This window comes from Dromiciops gliroides, chromosome 4 (genome assembly GCF_019393635.1).
Source record: "Dromiciops gliroides isolate mDroGli1 chromosome 4, mDroGli1.pri, whole genome shotgun sequence".
Classification (NCBI taxonomy): Eukaryota; Metazoa; Chordata; class Mammalia; order Microbiotheria; family Microbiotheriidae; genus Dromiciops; species Dromiciops gliroides.
The window spans coordinates 164,319,710-164,347,644 of NC_057864.1; the positions used below are offsets into that span (position 1 = coordinate 164,319,710).

Here is a 27,935-nt window from a genome sequence, read left to right on the forward strand (position 1 = left end):
TTCATTTTCACAAACGTGTCCTTTGACCTCTAAAATACATCGGAACTGGTGCTTTTTCCCATGTTTCTAATCCATAATGTTTGTTGTTTTTTTTAATCAACCTGATGTGAGGGCTAAGAGAAAGCACTATATTTGTCTATCAATGACAGCACATCTTTCAAGTTTAAACTCAGAACTTCTCTCAACCTGGACTATTAACCCTGTTAATCTGCCTAATGTTTAGACTGATCAGTAACAACACTTATGCTGCTACAGAATCTTAACTATCTATCATCAGGAAATTATACGTGTTATCTTTAGTACTCAAAAGTGTTACTGCCAAAGGGATTATTGAGCTATGCATATAGGTACAATGGAAAAGTTTTAAGTAGTTAGCATCTGCAGATGTCTTCTGAGGCACTATGGTTTTATCATAATAATGACTGGATAGGGGAATAATAATAGAATTTTTATAGCAAAGTGCTTTACAAACATTTCTTTTGATCCTGACAACAACCCTAGAAGATAGGTATTATTAAGAAACATTTAAGTGTTTGTACAAACTTTACCCTGTTTCAGCTTCTACCTAACCCATACTTGCGCATGATCTTAGATCTAAGCCCCATATATTAGAATATTTAATGATTTTTACATGAAAGCAGATGAGAATGCATATCAGCACAGTAGGCACCAGACTTGGAGCAACTTGTTTTTTGCTTTTTCAAGAAACTGTACTGTATTCTTGCTGCATTCTTAAGTTACCTCTAGGTAAATGCTGAGGAAACATTCTGAGGCTCATCATACCCATATTCACCCAGATGTTAGACTGCTGTGTCCGGGTGGCAGGTTGCTGTCTCAGGAAGAGAAGATATCGAGGAAATAATTCGAGCTCCGGGAGGTCTGTTTTGCTATTCTTGATCACCTGGTGTTTTGAAAATTTTTACAAATGAGTATCTGCTATGAATGAGAATTAAAAGCAAATTGGACTTTATGCTTAAATAAGTAGGAAAAAAATCATTTTAAATAGGCACTGAAAGACAACTTGTGGGGCAGAAATCCACCGGTAAGATGATTCACCTCTAACCCTTTATCACCCTATCTATCCCTTTCAGTTTGTTCCAAGTATTAGGGGCCGGGGCAGCTAGGTGGCGCAGTGGATAGAGGAACGGCCCTAGAGTCAGGAGTACCTGAGTTCAAATCCGGCCTCAGACAGTAAACACTTACTAGCTGTGTGACCCTGGGCAAGTCACTTAACCACAATTACCTCACTTTAAAAAAAAAATTGATGCCAAGTATTAGGGGCCAAGAGAAAACTGGCATCCAGGTTTTGCCTGGTTCTGACTTAGGCTTACTCTATTTCTCCTCAGGATTGAGGTGAAATGATTCTTTAAGGAAAAGTTACAAAAGGTAAGAAATAGGAAATGGATTGGTCTAAAGAACAGAAGATGAAAAAGATAATGAGAGCTAACAAAAGATACTGTTAAGGGATAAAGGGCAGCAGGATCTTGATATGAATGCAAAGATGTTCCTATGTGAAGCTCATTTTTTTTCCAGAGACGGGACAGGAAGATTCTGATGATGCTAATGAATGTACTATGAGAGCCAATAACTCAAATATGGCATCTGGTACTGATGATTGAGTGGCATTTGGAAAGGGAAAAACAACATGTGAAAACATGATGGAGATAGGAAGAGAAGAGAAAGAAGTTTTACAAAATTTAATGTCTTCTGATGAGGTTAAGTGAAGCAGCAGGGGGAAGAAGGAGAGAGGAAGAGAGGTGAGGTTTGAGTTATACATCTAACAGAAAGGCAATTCCTGGTAGATTTCACCAAGGTCTATGGAGATTCAATAAAAATAATTAAATAAAGTTATATTTCTTCTAAGTTACTCTAAGACTCCAGATGGCCACAAAAGAGGGAGAATCTGGGAGCAAAAGCAGGCAACAGAAGTCAGAGTTATAGCTTTGTCAAATTCAAGTCATTTATCTGTGATATTTATTGAGTGTCTACCACAGCCTGTGCTGTTTATGATACTGAGTTGTACAACATAAGCTTTCAGACATCAAGGAATTTACAGCTTAGATGGATATGCAATGTACACAAATAGCTATAATATGACTGTGAATATTAAAATTTCTTAGGGGAATTTTGACTTAAAAATATCAATTCCTACAAAATTCTTTCTCCTTTGTGGTAACATTTGAAATAAACTTTAAAACACCATGAAATAAAGTTTTTGAAAAAGAAAACTTTCTGCTTTAATGAAAATAGTTTTTCTTTCATATATAACCTTTTATCTACCAAGATGCTAAAATGTTCTCTCAACTTGCTTCACAAATATATCACTACAATTGCTGGCACAGCTGACACAGGCATTAGAGAAGAGGCATGAGATCCCCCTGAGGCTCAGGAGTACAATGGTAAAAGCAATAGCACTAGATTCAGAGGACCTGGGTTTAAATCTGACATCTGAGTTTTAATTCCTATGTGACATTGGGCAAGTCAGTTCACCTCAACTTTTTCATCTGCAAAATTAGGGGGTTGGGACTGGTATCTAAGGCCCTTTCCAGCTTCAAATATATGATCTAGGATCTGAAAAGGGAAGTTCTAATAGTAATTTTGGTAGGATGATGTCAATTCAGGATTTTGTCAAAATATGAAGGTTAATACCCCAAATCTTCCAAACTAGAGTTCTATAAAATCTTTAATAGCCACAAATGACCATTTCTTTTCCCTTTGCAGAGAACTGATGACTTCTTTAAAAGTACGTTTCTGAGTATCATGAAGAGACATTACTGAATAAGAAAGAAAGAGAGTGCTATTAACTAAACCATCAGGATTACTTCCTTTTTATCCACTGCACCACCTAGCTGCCCCCCCAGGATTACTTCTAAAATTATTCTGCATATTCATCTTCTATACTCTGTCAACAAAATCACTCAATTTATTAGCCTTTTCAAATTTATTTTAAATCTATAAATTCATCCATAAATTAAATCTATAAATTCATGTGATGTGGACATCCACATCAACTCCTCTTTAGAACACTATATACTAATGAAAGATCCTCTTTTCCTAGGCAAGCACATTTACCTGGAAAAAGCAACAAATCCATCCTAATTACACCTAATTTCAGCTGAAGCAGAATTTTGGTAAACTACTATTACTATTATTATTATAAAATCTACTGGAATCAAACTTCATGACAACACACCTCTGGCAGAATCTAAACTGCTAATAAAGTAGTTTTATAATATAACATGTTTTACTTTCTATGATTTCATGGGATCTCATGAGTAAATTACAGATTACACTAGAGAACTCTTCAAGACAAAACTATTTTGATTTTAGCTACTACTCTCTTCTATGTACTTGTTAGGATGTCACCCAGGAGACCTAGACAATAGATTCAACTGAGTCCCATTTTTTTCCTTTTCAATAAGTACAAAGATGAATATTACTAATTTTCAAACACAATAAGGCATTTTATTTGGAAATAATTTTGCTGTTTAGTATTCCTAAACTTGGAAAGGCATAGCATGTTCATTTATATATTCTTTTGACTCAGGTAAGTTAATTTTTTTGACTTAGGAAAAAAGACAAAAAATACCAATAATTTGACAAGCCAACCAGTATGCCAGCAAGTGGCTAATGTGACTTACTGAAAGGAATGTTTACCTTATACTAATTAGCTTTTATTTTTGTTTGCTTTTTTTTTTAAGTGAGGCAATTGGGGTTAAGTGACTTGCCCAGGGTCACACAGCTAGTAAGTGTTAAGTGTCTTGAGGCCAGATTTGAACTCAGGTACTCCTGATTCTAGGGCTAGTGCTCTATCCGCTGCGCCACAGCTTTTATTTTTAAGATCACAAAAACAATGTGAAAAATTTGGGACATTGGAACTATAACCAAAGGGCAACCAAACTGTGTGTACCCCTTGATCCAGCAATACCACTATTAGATCTATATCCCAAAGAGATCATAACGAAAGGGAAAAGGACCTACATGAACAAAAATACTGATAGCAGCTCTTTTTGTGGTGACAAAGAATTGGAAATTGAGGGAAGAAAAAGCTGTGGCATATGAATGGAATGGAATGCTATTGTGCAATAAAAAATGAGGAGCAGGCAGATTTTAGAAAAAACCTGGAAAGACTTCTATGAATGGATGTAAAGTGAAATGAACAAAACCACAAGAACAGCAACACTGTGTGATGATCAACTATAAATGACTTAGCTCTTCCAAGCAATACAATGATCTGAGATGATTTCCAAAGGACTTGATGGAATATGCTATCCACATCCAGATAAAGAACTGATGGACGGGGCGGCTAGGTGGCGCAGTGGATAAAGCACCGGCCCTGGAGTCAGGAGTACCTGAGTTCAAATCCGGCCTCAGACACTTAACACTAGCTGTGTGACCCTGGGCAAGTCACTTAACCCCAATTGCCTCACTAAAAAAAAAAAAAAAAAAAAAAAGAACTGATGGACTCTGAATGTAAAATGAGGCATACTATTTTCACTTTATTTTTTTCATGGTTTTTTTCTCCCCCTCTTGGTCTGTTTCTTTTATTTCACAACACGATTGATATGGAAATACATTTTACATGACTGCACATACATCAAATTGCTTTCCATTTTAGGAAACAGGAAGGAGAAAAAATTGAAATTCAAAATTTTGTAAAAATGAATGTTTTAAAATTGTCTTTACATATAACTAGAAAGAATAAAACACTATTAAAAAATAAAGAAATAGGGCAGCTAGATGGAGCAATGGATAGAGCACTGGCCCTGGAGTCAGGAGGACCTGAGTTCAAATCCGGCCTCAGACACTTAACACTCACTAGCTGTGTGGCCCTGGGCAAGTCACTTAACCCCAACTGCCTTACTAAAAAAAAAAAGAAAAAGAAAAAGAAATAGTTGAGTACAGAATCCAATCTGGCTAGCAAAATTAAAAAAAAATAATAAGAACATAAGATCATAGTTATAACTTGGAGGGACTTTAAAGGTCATTGAATTTAACATCATTTTTATACAAATGGGGAAACTGAGGTTCAGAAAAGTTAAGTGATTTACCCAGCATCATACAGCTAAAAAGTGTCTGAAGCAAGATTTGATCCCAGGTCTTCCTGATTCCAAATCCAACACTTTTTATAACAAAAATCCATTCTAAATTCAATATTTCTCCAGGGAAAAGAAAATGGGAAATATTTTATGTGAAGTTCAGTGAAGACTGAGAGATTCAATAATTTAAGAACATACAAAGAATCTAGGAGCCCTGATATCAAATGAAGTAGAACTTTAAGAAAATCAGTTTGATGTGCATATTCTTTGACCTAGCAATACCACTAGTAGGTTGGTATCCAAAAATAGATAAAAAACAAAAAGTTAAAGGACCTATATGTACAAAATATTTAAATCCACTGTTTTTCTGGTGGCAAACAATTGGAAATTGAGGGGATGCCCAACAATTTGGGAATGGCTGAACGAATTGTGATATGTGATTGTGATGGAACACTATTGTGCTATAAGAAATGATAAGCAGAATTCTCTCAAAAAACAAAACAAAACAGGAAAGACATGAGCTGATGCAAAGTGAAAAGTTCTGTGTACAAACTAACAGCAATATTGTAAGATGATCAGCTGTGAATGACTTGGGTATTCTCAACAATACAATGATCCAAGACAACTCTGAAAGACATATGATGAAAAATACTATCCATCCCCAGAGAAAGAACTGATGGTGTCTGAATACTGACTGAAGCATAATTTTTTTTTTACTTTATTTTTCTTGGGGTTTTTTGTCTGTTTTCTTTCACAATCTGACTAATATGGAAATGTTTTACATGACTGTATATGTATAACATATTGAATTGTTTGCCTTTTTAAAGGAGTGGTGGGGAGGGAGGAAGGAAGAGAATTTGGAACGCAAAGTTTTCAAAATGGATGTTAAAAATTGTTTTTACATGTAATTGGGGAAAAATCAAATTCTAAACAAACAAAAATAAATAAAAAAGGTTTGAGGAGAGAGGAATAATACTATGGTGATTAACATCCATGTGCACTAGCATGTTATAGGATATTATATCAAACTTTTATTGTACATTATTATTGGAGGGAGGAAGAAAAGAGGGAGAAAGACACAATTTGATTAATGTTGCAACCATACCATTTACACAGACTCCATGAAGAACTTCCTTGATGTCCTCAGCTAAAATAATTTCTTTTTCCTCAAATTATTTTTACCTAGGATTTTGGATCTGTCTTTTCAATGATAACATCCTGATTTAATTCATATATGAGACTCTAAGTAAGCTCCACAAAGACATGGCATCTGTAATCTTTTATCTTTGTATCGTCGATGCCTTTCAGAAAAAGCACTAACTCCTTTTGTTGATTTAACTCACATTATACAAAACCTTGCTACAAAAACATGACTACTAGTAGGTCTAGCCTTGATGTCAACACAAAGGGATAAAGTTACTAATATACCCAAAACATCTTGTTAGAAGGTCACCTCTCATCTACTGAGGCAACTATACACCAACTACTCCTAGAGGATGGTGTTAGAGTAAGCCCCTAGAGTAATAAGGAGTCACAACCAAATGTTACCATTATTTAAATTGCTGGTATAGCTCACTAATGTTTTCATGTGCTATGCTCTTAGTTCAAAGTCAAATGATACTATGCCTTGAAAAATGAGGGAAAGTCAGGAAACAATTTGGAAGGTTCAAGTTCCTAAGATTTCTAGAACTGGAAACATTTACATACCATTGGCAAATTACTTATGTAATCTTCATTTTAAGAAGAAAAATGACAGAAAAACCACCAAAGCTGGAAAGCCCATTAAAGTTATTTAACTCACACTCCTCAACCCCCTGTTTTATAGATGAGAAAACTGGAGCCCAGAGAGGTGACAAGAATTCCCTAACACCACATACTGCTAGCGAATGGCAGAATCAGATGCCTAGATGCCACAAAAAGACATTTCACAATTGAATGAGCTCTAGTTCCTGTCACTAGTGTCTGTGTCTAATGGGAATAAAAATGGGAAGGAAACTGTCAACTGTCACCAATGAGGTGACAATGTGCTTGTATCTATGGAGAGACAGCAAAGTAACCGAAGCATCTTTTACTGATATTTCCATTACCCATCCTGCAAGAGAATGAAAAGAAAATAGTGCCTATACTTACTGGTCTTGGAAGGGCCAAATTGGCTCCGTACCAATGATAAAGTGCTCTCCATACAGGTTCTGGGACCATTTCATAATCTCTGCCATGAATCAGTTGTGGAGCTCGTTTCAATCGTCCCCCTTCTAGTGTCAGAGATGTAGCCTTTAGGAAAGATAGACTATAAATGTTATTTTTCAGTATGACAGTGGAGGATTGTTTTATTTATTTTTTTTAATCAGTTTGGATTCCTAAAGCTGGCTTCATGTGGTCAGGCAAGGTTTTTAATTTTTTAGGAAAATAACTGGCTTCAAAAATAAACCACTTGTAGTCACAAGGCAAATCATGTAAAACTTTAATCTGTGCATTTACAATTAAGAGTAGATTCTTTTTTTGGATGTATTTAAACACTTTACAAAATTTAGAGTATGCTGCATTTTTCAATAGGTAAGCCAAAAAGACCAACATATTTCTAGGGATAATATACTTAAGCAGCTAAAAGTCTTGCAAATTCTATTACAACCTTTAAATGCCTGTTCCAAAAACTGAAATGTTTTAGGCTTTTTGACTAACTCGTGTTAACTTAAAAAATAATTGTTTTTATTTAAGATGTCAAATTATTTACCTTCACTGGTTCTTGAGTTACCAAAGGCTGGTTATCAATAGCCCCTGGTTTCTGTGGATTGAGTTGTAGTAAGATGTTCCCATTGGATCCAAGTAAACATTGATTGTTATTGTCTGAAATGTTATGTTGTCTAGCAAAACACATATCAGCCCCTGGGGTACCAGAATACAGAAAGCCTATAAAGGAAATAAAGGATGGGATCTTTTCTTATTTTTACTTCACTTTGAACAGAAACATGAAGATAAATTTAAATACAGTTTTCCAGTAACAACAGCTTTACTGTCAGTAATACAGGCTTAATGTGTTAAATCTATCTGTGTATCTATACTAATACTGTCTTAGATTATTATAAATTTCTTAGGAGGTAAATACTATGAATCTGTTACTCTCTTTCTGAAATACCTAAGATATTGAGAGGATGAAATGAGATAATATGTGTAAAGTGATTAGCATATTTTAAGGTGATATATAAATATTAAATATAACCAAGAGACAACATGTTAAGACGGCAATTTTTGTATGGTCTCAACATCTCATAGGGACAAATGGAAATATTATGAATTGTCACTATATTTAAACAAAACAATTCCTACCAATTTGTCAAAGATCTTTGCTATCTGAGGTGAAGATGACCTAAGATATACTTGCCTGCAAATCAACTATAAGCTCAAGAGAGCCTAAGAGGCAGAATACTTCTATTTTGGTAAATTTTGGTACCTAAAATCTAAGGTCCACAGATTAATAAATTACCCTAAGGGTAACACACTAAAATGTAAAGAGTTGAAATCATGAAAATAAATCATAGTAAAAGACCATAGAAAATTGTATTTAAATAAAGATGTAATAAGGAATTTAAGAATCTCGTTTAGCTGCTACATTTAAATCTACAACTGACGTTGGATAGCAGCCTGCTGTCCTATAGTTTGGAATTTCTCAAAGTGTAGACTTCATGAACATATGACCAGACTAAATCCAAGTAGAGACAAAAATGTTACACTTACTGTTGCCAGCAGTTTCTGAGGCTTCTGATGCAGTAGAAATATTGTCTGACAACTTTTCTTCTGTGGGACACACATAATTGAGACCTCCACCCATTCTTTCATCTCCCTGCTCCATGGGATGTATTGCTGCACTGAGTGAATTTTTCCCTCCATTCAGAACAGAAGAAGGCTCAATAACAACAGGGTGAGAATCCTGTTGGAGTGGAAAAAACAACAACCAAGTAATCAAATGACTTAGAACTACTCATTTCAAAACTACTAATAGCCCTTAAGTAGCTGAATAAAGTCATTTCAAGTCCTTCTTACACATAAAAATATTAATAAATTCTACAAGGGCAAGGACCCTATTTCTTTTGTACCCCCTTACCACACCTTATAGTTAGCCCCACATAAAGTTTCCTTCAAATTTTGATATTTCTTTATAATATATGAAGTCAATCCTTTGCAACCAGGGTTCTGATCTTATCACTCAATTGAAACCATATCTCCAAAGTTATCAAATTGCCTGTCTGATGCCTTTCTCAGTCTTAATTCTTTTGCCCTCTTTATAACATGACACTTTTGATCACTCACACCTCTTGAATATTCTCTCCTTCCTGAATTTTTGTGACAGTGCTCCTCTGTTCGTTTCCTACTAACCTGCATGCTCTTTCTCAGTCTCCTTTGCTGGATCATTGTCTATGTTGTGGGGGTGTGGCAGAGATCATTCATGTCTATTCTGGTCACTCTTTTCTTTTTACATGTTAAGTCTTGGTCTTCATTATCCATGGGTTCATCAGATCATAGATTTAGTACCACAAGGAACCTAGGCCATCTAGTCAAACCCCCTTTACTTTACAGATAAGGAAATTGATGTCTACAGAGGTTTGACAACTTGCCTAAGGTCTTGCAAGTAGTGACAGAAGCAGGATTTGAACCCAGGTTCTTTGACTCCAAAATCATTGCCCTTTCCACTGTACTACACTGCCTCTCAACTGGATGTCTACAGAGATGACTCCTTGATCAAAATATTGAACCTCAGTTTGGACTGGTCATTCTTTTAACAACCTTAGAGTCATCTTTGACTATTCCACCTCTCTCATTCCACTACTCAATTAGTTGTTAAGTTTAACCGATTACCTGTAAAACACCTGTTGTATCCATTCCTTCTAAAGCACTCATTCCATACCTACACTAATTCGGACCCTTGCTTTCATGAAAACGAAGCTTAACTGAAGCTTCTCCTGATCCTTGGCCCCTTTTACTATTGCCTTGCCCTGCCCCAATAGTTATTTTGTAGATAGATATGATGTAGGAGACAAAAAAGGGGTTAACAGAAAAATCTAAGATCCAAGCTCTAATTCAGATATTAGCTCCAACAGGGAATCAGACCCAAGTTAATGGATAACTTACAAGTCAGGATGCTAGATTATCATACCCACAGTGATCAGTACCCACAACAGGACCATAAAGGTTCAGGTCATATAACAATAAGACCTTAAATAAAATGACAAAGCTATAGAAATTCTAATGAAAAAGGTGAAACTAGCCATGGGAATCAGAAAGAGACATGTGCAGAAAGGGGCAAATTTGTCCCCAGATTCACATTATGATGTGTAAACCCCAAAAACTCCAAATTAGGACAAGCCCTCCCCTGTACCTCCCAAAGGTGGAGAATATTATAATGAGTAGGACAGGCCCTCCCTTGTACCTCCCCAAGGTGGAGATTATTATAATGAGACTGATAAATCAATTTATCTATGCCATAAATATAACTGTGTTTTCTTTCACTATTCAAGAGATACCTTTCCACTATTCTGGTTCTCTCCCTGTGGTCACCCACAGTATTGCAATAAAACTTGGGAAACTGAGTCACTGAGTCTTGTAATTCTTTTGGGATGACTCACAATCAATTTGACCCCAAATTCCATTCCACATCAGACAGACAGACAGACAGACAGACAGACAGACAGACAGACAGACAGACAGACAGATAGATAGATAGGAAGAAGGAAGGAATAAAAAGTAACAAAGAAAGAAAAAAAAGAAAGAATTTCCTTATCTATGTACATGCTTCAAATATCAGTTACTTGTGCAGTGAATGTATGAATTAAGGGGAGTTTGGGACTAGTGCTGGTTTCAAAGCTTTCTTTGTATGCCCAGTGCCCAGCATAGAGCCTGGCACATAAAAAGAGTATAATAAATGTAAACTGAATTACCTTTCAATTCTGAGTCTTTTAAGGCCTTATTTAAAAGAGAACCTCAATTGTTCAGAATTTTATATTCTGTTGCATACAAAAAAAGTGGTTAGGCTACATGGGGAGGTAGTGTGATGTAGCAGAAAAAGTACTCAAATGAAACCTGGGTTCTAGAACCTAGCTCAGTCAATAATTTGGGGGAAATCCTTTAACTTATTCCAGGCTGCAGGTTCCTCATCAAGAAATGAGAGGATTGAAGTAAATGTAGTCAAATATCCTTCCTAGTGGCCAAGTTCTACAATTTTTATGTTTTAGAATCTATATTCCAGCATCAAAGAATCTTTGTAGGGGGATGTTGGGTTTTTTGGAAGTTCTCAAGCACTAGGAAAAACACAAACATATTAAAATGGGACTGAACAAAAGAGATTTCCCCATTTATCGCCATTTACATTTCTACAGAGAGAGATTTTGCTAAGGGGGGGAGGGAGAAACCTAGCTTATTATATAAAGGGAAAACATCAATTAGAACCCAGTGAACAGAGAAACAATCAAGTATTCAAAAGCCCAAGTGGATCATAGCAAGCTGAGATAAATCACTTTTGAGCTGCAACTTCTTATTTTCCAGTATAAACAATAACTCCCCTGCCCTTTGTTCCTTCCATTTGGGAATTCATAAAACCTTTTTACCACTATATGAATTCTATTAACCTTCCATTGGAAAAAATTAGTACACTAGTAGATGTGGTACTTAATAAAGATCAACCCATTAATGTTATATAACTTATCAAGCAGAAAGAATGTTCTTTAGGACACAAGTCCAAAGTAAAGAGCACATTATTCAATACCTCAAGTATGCCATAATATACATTATCACATTGTTTATTAACATAATACATATGTATTTTATAATGGACATCAGTTATTAGGATAATTAATAACTGATACATGCATTTGGGTGTTTAGTGATTTGTATTCAGAAGTGAGTAATTTTTTAAGGAAATCATCTACTCTTTATGATTATTGATATATACTTCGGAAACCATTATTCGCATATTTATAATTGTTCCTAATAGTGTACAATGAATTTTTCAATCTTTTGATACTGTTCTAATATTTTGTATGTTGTATGAAGTCATTTGTTTCTGTTTGGTCCATTCTAGTTTTCAAGGAATTCATTAATTGGCTAGAGTTTACCGCTTTTTTTTCCCCTAAGCTATTTATTCTTTCAATTCTCTAGAGTTTGAATTTTTTTTTCTTTCCAAGAAAATCTTTAGTTTGATATTCATGTAGTCCTTGTGAAAAATCCATTTTTTCTTTAGAGCCTCTGCCTACAGTTGTTAGGGATTTATTCTCTCCTTCTTAGCTAGATTTTTTAGGCACATCAAGATTTACAATGAGTTCTATACTGGTCAATGTGTTCTTTGTTTTATTTATCTATCTAGCGTTAGTTTATGAAATGGACTCTTTTTAGTGGGGGCAGGCTCCACTCTTTCCTATGCTTTTGGGTGGACATGCTTAGCCTTAATTTGGTTCACCCAAATTCCTGAACTGACCTCAACTTACCAGTACTAGTTCCCTCTAGATATCTTTGAGATCCACAGCACTAGATCTTTAGGGCTATCCATCTCATCTCAGAATAGAGTACTAGGGACTTTGGAGCCCTTAGGCAACTGAGCTGTCCAAGACTGAGCATGGCCACACCTGAACTAGTTTGTGGCTCATACTGGCTTTCAAGGTCCTGGCTGTAGTTTCTGACCAATCTCGAGCTTTCTGATCACTTTTGGGGATTTCCTAGGGGAGGCCTCAGTTCTTATTGCATTGAGACATGAAGCCTGAATGGCAGCCTATGCCTGGCCCTCACTGGGTGTGCTGAGAGGCTCTCAGCTTATTTGCCTATGCTGGCATGAATTTTGCTGGTAAATTCTTTCCTATTGTCCATAGGCTTTTGACTGACTTTCTGAGCAGTTCTGGGTAGAAGTCATTTATTGTAGTGTCCAATTATACATCTTGATGATTATTCAGTGACATGTGAACTTCAGGTTTTTGCTGGAGTAAGCATGAGGGAGTGAGGTGTGTGCTTCTTCTGTTCAATCCAGAAGTCTCCCAGCCCACAACCCCATGCATTCATTACTCACAGCATAACCAGAATAATCTATCAATTCACTAACATCTCTGCTACAAATCTTCTCATGGCTCCCCCTGCCTGTGATTCAAGGTCCTCCAAAATCACTGCTCTTGCTACTTACAATGTCTAGAATGTCATCCTCTCCCTTTTCTTTTTGAATTCCTAACATCCTTTCAAGTTCAATAATATCCCCTACTTAATTAACCTTTCTATCATCTTTCTGATTCATAACCACTTCCTTTCACATGACGCATTATTTTCTAACTTACTAATGCATTTATCATACAATGCAGCATATTGTAATTATATGCATTGGCAGCTTATCCTTCCAACTAGCCCTTAAGTTCCATTAAGAGAGGGAGCCTGTTTTATATAAACTTTACAACTACCCTGCCTCACTGCTTAGTACAGAGCTTTCTTCACAGGAATTAGTTCATTAAAAGCTTGCTGACTGAAATGCTGTTTCCAACTTGTTCTCTCTCAGCTAAGTATTTACCTAGAAATAATGTTCTTCAAATCAGCTGCCTATGGATTTGAATGGTAATGCTCATAAATCCATTCACTATTCCTATAACAGAAAAAGTACTTCATTACTAGTGAGTAAAATTTGATCAGAATCCTTTCTTAACTCCCTTGAGCAAGTCACTTTACCTGCAAAAGAAATTAATATTAGATGATTTCCAATCTCTCTCTCTCTCTCTTTTTTTTTGGGGGGGTGGGGAGGGAGGGTAGGGCAATGGGTGTTAAGTGACTTCCCCAAGGCCACACAGCTATAAGTGTCAAGTGTCTGAGGCCAGATTTTAACTCAGGTCCTCCTGAATCCAGGGCCGGTGCTTTATCCACTGCACCATCTAGCTGCCCCCCTCCAATCTCTTTTAAATGTATATGCCTTCTTCCTATGTTTAAACAGGCATACTCTATAATGGAAAGATATCCCCCACAAAAGGGGACGTGCTTTATACTCCCCGTTTTAACTGGGACAATGACAAAAACAATGGCTGAAGCGTGATACTGCCCAAAATCAGCATTTCCCAAGGCTTGAATAGGTTGGAAAAACTATCTTACCTAAAGGTTGTTCTCATACACAAGATTGAAAGAGTTATACATGTGTCATCATATAAGTAAAGATTTTCATGAATGGAGAATGGTTGTGTAAATTAATCTGAACATGCACATAAAACTATGTAGAAGGGACAGCTAGGTGGTGCAGTGGATAGAGTACTGGAGGACTAGATGACTTGGGTTCAAATCCGGCCTGAGACACTTGACACTAACACTTACTAGCTGTGTGACCCTGGATATGTCACTTAACCCCAATTGCCTCACCAAAAAACAAACAAACAAACAAACAAAAAACCCTGTGTAGATAAAGAAGGGAATTATACTTACGTATTTGACATATTCTTTCCACTGTTGCCACCACTGCATGGAGATGATAAACCAGTTGTGTCCTGGCTGCAGGCCATACCTGCTCTCTCTTTCTAACCAACCCCTGCACAGACAAAAATAAAATCAATGTACTTCTTTCAAACAGAACATTAGGATAAGGGAACCATGATAAAAACAAATTGCCACATAAAGAGTACTTAAATCATTTCTCCTACATTTTCGTATACCTAATTAGGGATATCCAGAACCAATATAATTAATGAAAAAAATTGATGTCCCTATTTGTCAATCTGGCCAAAAGGGTTTTATAAAACTAAAAATTCATTAAAGAATATAATTTTATAAGTTATGATGTCAGGGGCAGCTAGGTGGCGCAGTGGACAGAGCACCGGCCCTGGAATCAGGAGGACCTGAGTTCAAATCTGGTCTCAGACACTTGATACTTACTAGCTGTGTGACCCTGGGCAAGTCACTTAACCCCAACTGCCTCACCAAAAAAACCCCAAACAAACAATCAAATAAGTTATGATGTCAGGAACAAATTTGATTGTGTTAAATTGCAAGTGAGTTAATCTACTTTCCTATAATGTTCAGCAAATTACTTCTTCAGATAGAAAACAAGTAGAAAAAATGGAAATCAAGTCAGAAACTGGCAAATGATTTTTATTTGTACTTTATTTTAAATTTTAAAAAAATTAAATAGTGTATCAAGTGTAATGCTGAGTTGTCTAAAGAAAAAATATAGTTTGAGAGGCAGCAGGGTAAAGTATAAAGTGTGCCATATTTGGAAAAAGAGGATCTGAGTTCAATCTGAACTCTGCTATTTTCTACCAGTGGGATATTGGGCAAGTTCCTTACCCTCTATGGGTTTTAGTATCTCATCTATAAAATGAGGCTACTGAACTAAATGGTCTCCAAGATCTCTTCCAGCTTTAAATCTATGATCTTACAGTGTTCCTTTTACATATGCAAACCAAATTCCATGACATAATCATTAGTTGAGAACCTCAGAATCAGAAAAGACCTGCGTTCAAGTCTCACCTCTGATATATACCAGCTGCCAAACCCTGGACAATTCTCTTAACTTTTCATGGTCCTAGTTAACTCTCTAACATTAAAATTTGCTGAGCAAATGCTGACCAGAATTGGGACAGGGAGATTCATCACCCAGAGTTCTCTATGCCAAAGAAATAATGGATCTTAAAAAGGAATGATTATATTAATGAACCATATATAATGACTTGGGTGGCATACAATGGAAATACCATAAGACGTAATAATAAAAACTACTGCTGCTATAAAAGCTTCTATTGAGTCTTATGTCTCACTGTCTTTTTAGAAAATAATGGTTAAAAGAAATTAAAGGACAAGCGAGGCAGGCTGAGAAGAAGCCCAATCATCCTGTAATCACGCTGTAGCTTGAAAAGTGTGTCCTGGAAGCAGCACTACACTTTAAGAAGGAGTAAAAAGCCAAGAAATAGTAAGCCAGGATGAGTAGGCAGAGAAAGCAGAAGACCATCGAAAACTTCTTTGGGGGAAAGGTAGACCACAATACAACCTCAGAAGAACAACAACATAATAACAGGGTCAAAGCTCCAACATCCAAAGCTTCTGAGAAAAATATGAACTGGTCTCAGGCCATGGAAGCTCTCAAAAGGGACTTTGAAGAGAAAGTAGGAGAGATAGAACAAAGATGTAGAAAAAAAAAGAGCAATGAGAGAAATGAGAGCAATGCAGGAGAGTCATGAGAAAAAATTCAACAGTTTGAAAAGCCAAATGGAAAAGGAGATTAGAAATCTGTCTGATGAAGGGCAGCTAGGTGACGCAGTGGGTAAAGCACCAGCCCTGGATTCAGGAGGACCTGAGTTCAAATCCAGCCTCAGACACTTGACACGTACTAGCTGTGTGACCTTGGACAAGTCACTTAACCCCAAATGCCTCACCAAAAAAACAAAAAAACAAAAAACAAAACAAAAAACTGTTTGATGAAAATAATTGCCTTAGAATTAGGATTGAACAAATGGAAGCTAGTGGCCTTATGAGAAACCAAGACACAGTAAAGCAAATCCAATTGAATGAAAAAAAGATGGCAATGTGAAATATCTCCTTGGAAAAACAGCTGACCTGGAAAATAAATCTAGGAGAGATAATTTGAAAATCATTGGACTACCTGAAAACCATGACCAAAACAAGAGCTTAGACACCATCCTGCAAGAGATTGTGAGGGAAAATTGCCCTGATATTCTAGAAGCAGAAGCTAAAATAGAAATTGAAAGAATCCACCGATCACCTCCTGAAAGAGATCCCAAAAGGAAAACCTCCAGAAATATTAAAGCCAAATTCCACAACTCCCAGGTCAAGGAGAAAATATTGCAAGCAGCTAGAAAAAAGGAATTCAAATACTATGGAGCTCCAATAAGGATAAAGGAAGATCTAGCAGCTTCTACATTAAAGGACTGGAGGGCATGGAAATATGATATTCCAGAGGGCAAAGGAACTGGGACTACAGCCAAATATCCCGTAACCAGCAAAATGTAACGATTGGAATAACGCCACCTGCTGGATACTTACTGTAGAAGAGTTCTGCCCATGAAGGGAAGGTCTTTGAGGGCAAGACCAGGAGTCTTTTCTTCAGGAGTCAGGAAGTGACGCGGACTAGTGGGAGGAGGAGGAAGAGACTGGCGCTCAGTCTCGCTCTTTTTCCTCTGGACTCTGGTGGAGAAGGGAGCTAGAAATGTGCTCTCCCTTTAATAGATAGAAATCTAGGCCTTTTTCTCTCTCTTTACCAAATTCTTATTCTCCTTAATAAATGCTTAAAAGTCTAACTCTTGCTAAAGCTTATAATTTATTGGCAACCACTCATTAGATATTTTAGACAGTTTAGCTAGAATTTTAGCCCTTAACAGATGGCTGACCACGAAGAGGAAAGCTAAACCTCAGTCTTCTGATCTTCTGGTTGGGTAAGAAATTTCCCCTACCCTTTAAATTGCTAAGTACTGGTGTACTGGCTGTGTTTTCCTTTAAATTTTTTCAAATGGACCTTTTAAACTCCCTAATTACCCTATTTTTGATTTTAGTCTGTTTAACCAGACAAATGGGAGATAAGATCATGTTAATGCTTTGTTTTTCTGGATTTTCTATTTTTCTTTTTATTTTTGTTAAAAGAGCCAGCAACTTACTCACACAAGGAAATATCTCTCCCTCTCCCAACCATGCTTTTTCAGAGAAACCTGAAGAGATTCCCGCAGCTTTTCCCAGTTCTAACAGTAATTGTTGCTTTAATTTTGCATGCCTGGAGGCAATGACCCACCCTCTAGAAGCTTTTAATCCCCTAACTCCTGGAGGCAAAGTGGGGGAAGAGGAATCCAGGCCTGAGTTCAAAATCAAGTCTGATTCAAATTGCTCTGGTCCCTCCCCTCCTCTCCAGACCCCACCCTCTACTCCTCCTATGGCCAAGCCCATAGCTTCCCCTGCCTGGGAAGTCCAGAGATCTGATGCGCATGCTCAACTTTTTCTACCTGCATTTGCAGCTTCAGGCTCAGCCCTTCCCCGGCCTGGCTGTGCTTTTGAGACAATCTTAGAAAACTCTTTAAATTCCAGATATGCTCGTTTTGTTCATAATTTTGCTAACCTGCTTTTGTCTTTAATTAGTAATCTTATAAAGCATTTGTATGGTGAAAAGCCCGACAGACAATATAGAGGGGTTAAAGAAGAAAAACTTAAGCTGAATAAGAATGACAATCAACATAGTTCAAGACTCTGCTTCTTTTGCCATGGAAGGGTATATATTTTACAGAAATGTAGAAGTAAGCAGCAAGGTATTGATATGAGTATTGGGGATTTTAGATATCGGAATCAAGAGTGTTCTGAGTTCACTCAGATTATTAATGTCAGTTCAGAGGTTACATAGGATTTCTGTGCTATTAAATATACATTTTGAAATTAATGGTATGGGTTTATTTTTATAGAGATTTTAATGCTTTTGAGATTGTGTCATACTTAGTTTTTAAAACAAGGAGAATATTTGTAAAAGCTTTTTATAGTCATGTGATCAAGTTTATATTTTATAGTACTCTTATTAATATTAAGTTCATGCTCATTTAGATTTCCTTAGTTTGGATTTCACTGTCTTTTATTGTTCCACGTGTATTTTCTTCTATTCATTCATCTATCTAATTTTGAAACATGGTTTTGATTTCATAATACAATGTTAATTCTAGGAGTATTGTGCTCCCATATTCTGAGTTGTTTGTTTTTGTTATTTTTTCTCAACTGATTTGATCAAACTCTTTAAAGCATTTCCCTGGCAAATTGTTTGCCATGGCAAGTGTAAATTGATTCTAGAAGTATTATTTTTGATAAGCATATTCCAAAAAAAAAAAAAAAAGAGAGGAACATTTGTAAAAGTTGTCTTTGAGATTGTGTTGTGCTTTAACTTGTATTCAAATATGTTCTGATTTTTCACAAAAGTAATTGTATACTAAGTAAAAAAAAGGGGTATTATTTGAAATTGTTGCATAATTATATATTGTGTTCTGAGTCAAGATGTATTCACATTTTTTGCAATCATTTATTATCCTCAATTTTTAAATCCATATGAGACTTGGATTATGGGAACTTATCATTTAAGACATTAATTGCCTTTATTTTGAGTTATCAGATGCCAGTTGGCCAAGATGCCATCCAATCACAAGAGGAATACATGAAAGAGCAGACACTGAACTGTCACATGAGGGGAGACATGCATGAAGTCAAGGTATGGCCGAGGGAACGGCTTTTGACAAATGTTGAGGTTGGATTCTCTTGGTTTAATATTTTATTCTCTTTTTCCCCACAATATTGTACAGATGGCTGGAAGTATTCATCCCACCCATCTCACTTCTACACCTGGCTTCTATGCTCCCTCCTATATGCCTGATGCCATGGACATCTCAATCCCATGCATCTGATTAAGTCTGACTCAGTTTCCTCCAATATGTTCGGTGGCATGGACATATATTCCATCCACCTATTTTAAACCTGGCATACTGCATGGGCAGTATATATTGCTCAAGTGTGGGAATGCTCATATCCCATCATTTTTCTGTTCTTTTATGGTAACCCCCATAATTATCTCAGGTGTCATGATAAATACAGTGTTGAATTTGGCCTTGACACCTGTTACCAATTATATTAGATTTTTTAATTTCTCATAATGGCATGAGGATAATTAGGCAGATGATGCAAAAAGTGATGAAACAAAGATAAAAAATTATTTTTAATAATTAATATCGCAGCAATTGTCTTCTCAAATACCCTCCATAAGGGGGGACTATAGTAATATTATAATTTTAAAGAATGGTTCAATTTTTGTTTTATTATATGTTTCATGTGTAACAACTAAGATTCTGAATTCCCTTAGACATGTTTTTGAGAACTTTCATTGTTTGATTTGATTATTAACAAAGCTATTTTAAAGTTGTGTTAAGCTCAATTTTGTAGGAAATTTTCCTGGCTGATTACCAGCATCCACACATCAACCCCTGAAGAGACTTCCATTCTACGACTACACCTAGAGGACATCTGAGAAAAGACTTTCAGAGACTTTAAATGAACAGTTTTGATTTGTTCTTTTTGTTGTTTTTTTCTCTTTCTGTTATAATATACACCATCTGTAACATGTATTCTCTGCAGAGGCCCTCCCTTTGCAAGACTAATGTCAAAGCGTCGGTTCATGAGGACAAAAAAAAAAAAAATCGCCCCTCTGAACAAAACTTTCCTCTCTTCCTTTTCTATATTGTTGTTCACATATTATTAGTTAGCAATAGTTATTATATTCTTTTTACTGTTCCGTCAAGGAAACGTTTTGTTTCTTGAGGAACAACAGGGGGGACTGTAACGATTGGAATAACGCCACCTGCTGGATACTTACTGTAGAAGAGGTCTGCCCATGAAGGGAAGGTCTTTGAGGGCAAGACCAGGAGTCTTTTCTTCAGGAGTCAGGAAGTGACGCGGACTAGTGGGAGGAGGAAGGAAGAGACTGGCGCTCAGTCTCGCTCTTTTTCCTCTGGACTCTGGTGGAGAAGGGAGCTAGAAATGTGCTCTCCCTTTAATAGATAGAAATCTAGGCCTTTTTCTCTCTCTTTACCAAATTCTTATTCTCCTTAATAAATGCTTAAAAGTCTAACTCTTGCTAAAGCTTATAATTTATTGGCGACCACTCATTAGATATTTTAGACAGTTTAGCTAGAATTTTAGCCCTTAACAAAAACTAAGTATAATCTTTCAGAGGAAAACATGGAATTTCAATGAGAAAGAAGACTTTCAGGCATTTGTTATGAAAAGACCTGAACTGAATGGCAAATTTCACTTTCAAATACAAGACCCTTGAGAAGCATAAAAAGATAAACAGGAAAAAGACTTCATGAGGGATATTAAAAGATCAAACTGTTTACATTCCTACATGGGAAGGTAATACTTCGAACTCATAAGAACTATCTCAGTAAGGAATTCACAGAGGACACAAGTCTGAACTGAATATGAAGGGATGATATCTGCAAAGAATTTATGTTTTGTTCTTTGTGGGGAAGACAGGGTGGGGTGTCTTAGGTCTGGGGCCAAATTTGGGCTTGGGGCCTCCTGGGTCCAGGGCTAGTACTTTGTCCACTGTGCCACCTAACTAACCCATGATGATATCTTTAAAATAGGGTTGAGTTGTAGGAGAAATAGACTGGGGGAGGGGGAAGGGGAAGGGGAGAGATAGTCTAGGGAGAGGTTGTTCACATGAAGAAAACAAGAAAAAAGCTTATGGAGGGGAGGGGAAGAAATTGGGGAGTGAGTGAAACTTAATAGCATCAGATTTGGCTCAAAGAAGGACTAACATACATACTCAAGTAGGTATAGTAATATATTTTTGCCCTGAGGGAGGGGAGGGATACAAACTGGGGGGGGGGGGGAGGAGCACCAGGGCAGACTGGGGGAGAGAGCAGTAAAAAACAAAACACTTTCGAGGAAGGTAAAGATGTTCTGCATAAATGCACAAGTATGACATATTGAATTGCTTGATTTCATAGGGAGGGTTGAGGAGGGAGGGAGGAGGAAAATTTGGAACACAGAATTAGCTCAACGAACTTAAACTCATCAGAGTGGGCTCATGGAGGGAATAACATTCACACCCTGTTGAGAGGAGTAATCTATTTAACATTACAGGAAAGTATGAGGGGAAGAGGATAAGGAAGGAAGGGTGAAAAAAAGGGAGTGTAGAGTAGGGGAGGGGACAGTCAGAAGTAAAACTTTTGAGGAGGAATAGGTTAAAAGAAGATAGAAAATAGAGTCAATATCATGGGAAGGGAACAGGATGGAGGGAAATAGTTTTGATTGATTATAAGGGCAAAACATATGATACCTACTTTGTTGGGCTAATATGAAGAAAATTCTTTGTCAAGTTTAAGGTATTTTATTCAGGTTATGATGAACAGGATACTATCAGAAAAACCTGGAAAGACCTACATGAACTGAAGCAGAGTGAAATGTACTGTATACAAAATAACAGCAATAGTGTAAGATGATCTGCTGGGAAGCATGTGGTTATTTTCAGCAAGGCAATGATCCAATATAACCCTGAAGGACTTACGAAAATGGCAACCCATCTACAGAGAAAGAAGTGATAATATCTGAAAATAGATGGAAACTTATTTTTAAAAATTTTTTTTCCTCTTTGAGAATTACTCATTCTGAAGTTTGGGGTTTTTTGTTTTTGTTTTTTTAGTGAGGCAATTGGGGTTAAGTGACTTGCCCAGGGTCACACGGCTAGTAAGTGTCAACTGTCCGAGGCTGGATTTGAACTCAGGTCCTCCTGAATCCAGGGCTGGTGCTTTATCCACTGTGCCATCTAGCTGCCCCCGAGTAGGAATTTTAATATTAAGGATATCTCATGTGCCAATTCTCTAAAACAGCCAATCACATATTTGATCTGTGGTAACTCCGAGTTATATAGAATTGAACAGAATACCTCATTCCTTGACCATTTGAGAAAAAACATTATATACCATTACTTATAGGAATCGACTGTGAATGGTAAAAATGTTAACTGGGAACTAATTTTGATTAAACTGATTCCTTTTCTCTTGTCCCATTCCTTTTTCCTCTCTCTCACTATAGCTGGCCACAAATGAAATGAATACTATGGAGCAAAACCCCCACACTTACCTAATGATTTGTCCTTCTTCTTCTGGAGTAGCAGGTCTTAAACCCAGTACTATATGGCACACCTAAGAAGAAGGAAGGGAAGGGAAATATTTACGAACATATGCTACTGACTGATTTGCCAAAAGCATTACAAGTACAAAGCAGAAGGCTAGTTTCCCAGACAGGGTCCTGGACTAATAAGTTTAAAGGTTCAGTTTGATGAATTACCTACAAAATCTAACACATTAAAGTTTTAGCTAGGGTTTTGTTTGTTTGTTTTTTGGCTGAGGCAATTGGGGTTAAGTGACTTGCCCAGGGTCACACAGCCAGTAAGTGTTAAGTGTCTGAGGTCGGATTTGAACTCAGGTCCTCCTGACTCTAGGGCAAGTGCTCTATCCACTGCGCCACCTAGCTTCCCCTTTAGCTAGCTTTTACAACAGAGGCTGATTTTAGTCCTTTGGGATTGTGTTGGATCATTGTATTGTTAAGAATAGTTAGGCCTTTCATAGTTCTTCATCAAACAATATAGCTGTCTCTGTGCACAATGTTCTCTTGGTTCTGCTCTCTTCACTATGTATCAGTTCATATAAGTCTTTCCATGCCTTTATGAAATCATCCTGTTTGTCATTTCTTATAGTGCAATAATATTTCATAACCATCATATACCATACCTTGTTTAGCCATTCCCCAATTGATGGGCATTCCTTGGATCTCCAATTCTTAGCCACAACAAAAAGAGCTGCTATAAATATTTTTGTACAAATATGTTTTTTTTCTCCTTGGGGGGGGGATGAAAACTTACATTTTATAAAAAAAGGAAAAGATTTGTTAAAATGGAAGGACTACAGAGAGAAATGGAAAAAAAATTGCAAAAATAAACCATTTTCTCCACCAAGGAAAGGCGATCTGAATATTGCAGAACTTTTTAAGTACTTATATAGGGGGGTAGGAAGGGTACTAAAGAGAACAAACATGGGGAAAAGTGGCCAGATTGGACCAAGTACTCCAAGCTGCAAGTCTACAATTGTAAAAGCAATGGCCGAAGAAGAAGAAGGTATCAAAGATCTAGAAAGAAGCTTAGATCTTAAAATTTTACAAAAAACATTTATAGCAACTCATAGTGGAGGCTAAGAATTGAGAATCAAGGGAATGTCCATCAATTGAGGAATAATGGAAAAAGCTGTACTATATGATTGTAGTGGAATGGTCTAGTGCTACAGCAAATGACAAACAGGATGATCCCCCCAAAACCTGGAAAGACTAACGAACATCGATGTATAGTGAAGTGAGCAAAGCTGGGAGGACAATGTGCATAGTGACAGCAGTACTGTTCAATGAGCAATTGTGAATGACTTAACTATTCTCAGCAGTGCAATGATCCAAGATAATCCCAAGGAACTAATGAGGAAGCTTACTATGCACCCCTATAGAAAGAACTGATAAAAAGAACACTTGTGTTGGGGGCACCTAGGTGGCGCAGTGGATAAAGCACCGGCCCTGGATTCAGGAGTACCTGAGTTCAGACACTTGACACTTACTAGCTGTGTGACCCCAGGCAAATCACTTAACTCCCATTGCCCCACCAAAAAAAAAAAAAAAAGAACACTTGTGAATTGTACATATATAACCTGGTTGGGATTTTGTGGAGGGGGGAGGAAAGGGAGGGAGAAAAATTTGGAACTCTAAATCTTATGAAAATGAATGTTGAAAACTACCCTTACATGTAACTGGAAAATAAAATAAATGTTTGTTGCTAAAAAAAAAAAAAGAAATTACCAAGGAAAACTGCTCTGATACTCTAGAACCAGAGAGTAAAATAGAAAATGAAAGAATCCACTGATCACCTCCTGAAAGAGATCCCCAAATGAAAACTCAGAAATATTATAGTCAACTTTCAGAGTACTCAGATGAAGAAAATATTGAAAGCAGCCAAAAAGAAACAATGCAAATATTGTGTAGCCACAGTCAAGAAAACACAAAATTCAGCAGCTTCTACATTAAAGATTAGAGGGCTTGGAAGGTAACAGAATTACCAAGAATCACCTACCCAGCAAAACAGTACAATCCTGAAGGGGAAAAAATGGATATTCAACAAAATCGAGGACTTTCAAGCATTGGTTCAGTAGCTGAATAAAAAATTTAACTTTCAAACACAAGATTCAAAAGAAGCATGAAAAGGTCAACAGGAAAGAGAAACCATGAGAGAAACAATAAAATTAAACTGTTTACATTCCTACATGGAAAGAAGATACTTGTAACTAGAATTTTTCCATTATTAGGGCAGCTAGAAGGAATATACATGGACAGAGTACACAATTGTGACTTGAATACAATGACATATCTAAAAAAATTAAATTAAGGGGTGAGAAAGAGGCATACACTGGGAGAAGGGAAAAGGGAGAGGTAGAATATAGTAATTAATGTTAGTTCTTGGGTTTAGACATATAGTTTTTCTAATGTTAAACCATTTTGCATACACAGAATAAAAACAACTTGATGATAATGAATAATTTCTTGCCATTGTCAGTCTGTTAATCTTTTATTAAAATTTTTACATTGATTCATTAATGGAATTGTTCTATAATTATCTTTCTGTTTTATGCACCCTTGGTTGGACTATCAAGACCAGAGTGATCTCCTCAAATGAAAGTCTACCATAGTAGACTTTTTTTCAGAAACTACACTGCTCAACTCATTCTAGCACAAAAACTGCTACTTAACTATATTATTAAGTGAGTGTAAGGATTTAACTATAGCTGAAATATGTGCTTGCCCAGGAAAAGATTGATAACCTACAAAATATTCACACATAAAAGCAACCTTACATATATTAAAAAAAGAAAAATAAACAAAATATAGGAAAGAAAACCTTTGGAATTAAAAGTAAGAAAATATGCCAGGCCTCCTTATTTTCACTGGTAAGAGCAATCCACCCTTCACTAACACAGACTGGGAGCTATCTATGACTTTGCTTATGTTCTTCTAGAGTTACTGTGGCTCAAAAAATTATTTTCCTAAGCCAATCGGGTGATGAGGGAGGGCAATCAGTACATTATGAGTGAGGAACAGGAAGACAGACAAAAAGACTTAAATGAGAAAGCTGCGACATTAAAAGGGGGGGGGGCAGCTAGATGGCGCAGTGGATAAGGCACTGGCTCTGGATTCAGGAGTACCTGAGTTCAAATCCAGCCTCCGACACTTAACACTTACTAGCTGTGTGACCCTGGGCAAGTCACTTAACCCCAACTGCCTCACCAAAAAAAAAAAAAGGGGGGGGGGTAAGAAGAAGAATGAAAACACTCATAAACAATATATAGCAGGGGCGGTTAGGTGGTGCAGTGGATAGAGCACAGGCCCTGGAGTCAAGAGGACCTGAGTTCAAATCTGGCCTCAGACACTTAATACTTACTAGCTGTGTGACCTTGGGCAAGTCACTTAACCCCAATTGCTTCACTAAAAACAAAAAACAAACAACAACAAAAAAAACAATATATAGCACTAAGGAAAAATTTTAAATGAGATTTAAATTGCTAATCAATGTTTAATTCCGTGACTGGTAGTGATTTGTATAGCATTTTCCAAGACGCTTTATGAAGCCATCAATTTTAATTCCAGTAGGAGGTTTTAATCAATTGTGGAACAACTGATAGATTTAAATTGGTATTACAGGCTTACGAGATTGGGTTCAAAGTTCTAAATGAAAGATAATCAGTCATTAACTTTTAGGAAAGACTGATTTTCTATTTGCACAATACTACTGTTATAAGTATAGCAGTTCCATATTCTTCAAAGTGTCATATCCTGGATTTATAGAGAGCTTCTTGGAAAAGTCTCAAAATATGTTAAAATATGCATTCACACCATGATGGTATGAACTAGGGGAAAAGGAAAGGGAAACACTTAGCAAAATATGAACTGCACCTTTTCTTATACTAGAAAATAAAATGTGATATTTCTAGCATGTGTTAGGCATGTGTAATGGAACCAGTCATTTTAATGAACAAATCATTAGTCAATCTTACTCATCTGTATGTGTGCATTTGCTTGCACACATGCATGCACACACACACATGCACATAAGAGAAATGCCATAAGTTAATGTTTCATAATATGCTCAAGCACTTCTTTTTCTTTTCTTTTTCTATTTTTTGCAGGGCAGTGAGGGTTGAGTGACTTGCCCAAGGTCACACAGCTAGTAAGTGTTAAGTGTCTGAGGCTGGATTTGAACTTAGGTTCTACTGAATCCAGGGCTGGTACTTTTATCCACTCTGCCACCTAGTTGCCCCCCTACCCCCCAAGCACTTATTTCTAAGGATGACTTTCCTGGTTGTTTTGGAGACCAAACCTTAGAGAGGATGAACAACTATCTCTGAATCGTCATGTTTAACAGAGAAAGAGGTTAAGTTTATACCATAAACACTCAAAAGCCTCACTTGTTGGGGTATTTGTTTCTGCTTTCCCCAACCAATCTTTCTTGGACCTGTTAATGAGCAGCCAAACTGAAAGAGCCTTCAAGTTGGATAATCCACTAATGTATAATACACCCCTGGCAAAATTAAGTAAGAGTTAACTCTTACTCTGATCTAGTTTTAAACTAACAGCACTGGGGGAAAAAGTGATTAGCACAGAAAAATTTGAATTTTAAGTTACTTACTTAATGGGAAGAGGCTTCATAATGGCTAAGTAAGAAAACTAATTTAAACGGCTGCACTCCAGTTTTCTATTTTCTAGGTCATGGCTTTGAGGTACTTTAAAGATATGTCATCATAATGAGACTCAATTCCTGTTAGTTGGTAAAAATCTATATTCTTGTACCCAAAAGAATAGAACTTGAATATGAATTCCTTAAAAACAAAAAGGATTAAAGACTACAGGGAGTGCACTTTATACCCCCCTCCTAAGAAGTTATTTATAATGAGCATACATACCTGAAAGAGGAGATTTAAAAATTCATTGGCAAGAACATTCTTCACACTCCAGATCTGATAGTCCTCCAGAGTAAGATGCCCCTTCTGGAAGAGGGACAATACTTGAAATGAGTTGTTTTGGAGTATTTTACATTAAAAAGAAAAATAAAAATAAACGCTGACTTATAAAACTTTTATTATTCTCCATTTCCTTTTATCATCTGAAAACTAGGGAAAGTAGGATCAGATTAAAAGTAACATATTACAGGCAAGCAATACATATAAACAAACCATGTCAAAGCAAAAAGTAGATATGGTATTTTTTAACATGGGAAATTTTTTTTTAAATACATGAGAATAGAGGCAGCTAGGTGGCGCAGTGGATAGAGCACCGGCCCTG

General features: G+C 36.7%; 1 protein-coding gene across 2 annotated transcripts in view; it reads right to left on the minus strand.

Annotated features, from left to right (window-relative positions):
* The window catches only part of USP32 (ubiquitin specific peptidase 32), a 230,671-nt gene that overhangs the window by 52,782 nt on the left and 149,954 nt on the right, over positions 1 to 27,935 (minus strand). Inside the window, exons 10-16 of one of the 2 annotated variants that reach the window (XM_044001697.1) lie at positions 27,557 to 27,640; positions 22,650 to 22,711; positions 14,463 to 14,565; positions 8,772 to 8,964; positions 7,771 to 7,946; positions 7,170 to 7,310; positions 784 to 901 (exon numbers count right to left, since the gene is read on the minus strand). In XM_044001697.1, the coding sequence (XP_043857632.1) occupies positions 784 to 901; positions 7,170 to 7,310; positions 7,771 to 7,946; positions 8,772 to 8,964; positions 14,463 to 14,565; positions 22,650 to 22,711; positions 27,557 to 27,640 (877 nt within the window). Of the gene's footprint in view, positions 1 to 741; positions 902 to 7,169; positions 7,311 to 7,770; positions 7,947 to 8,771; positions 8,965 to 14,462; positions 14,566 to 22,649; positions 22,712 to 27,556; positions 27,641 to 27,935 lie in introns of both variants that reach the window. The other variant, XM_044001698.1, reaches the window with a different exon arrangement.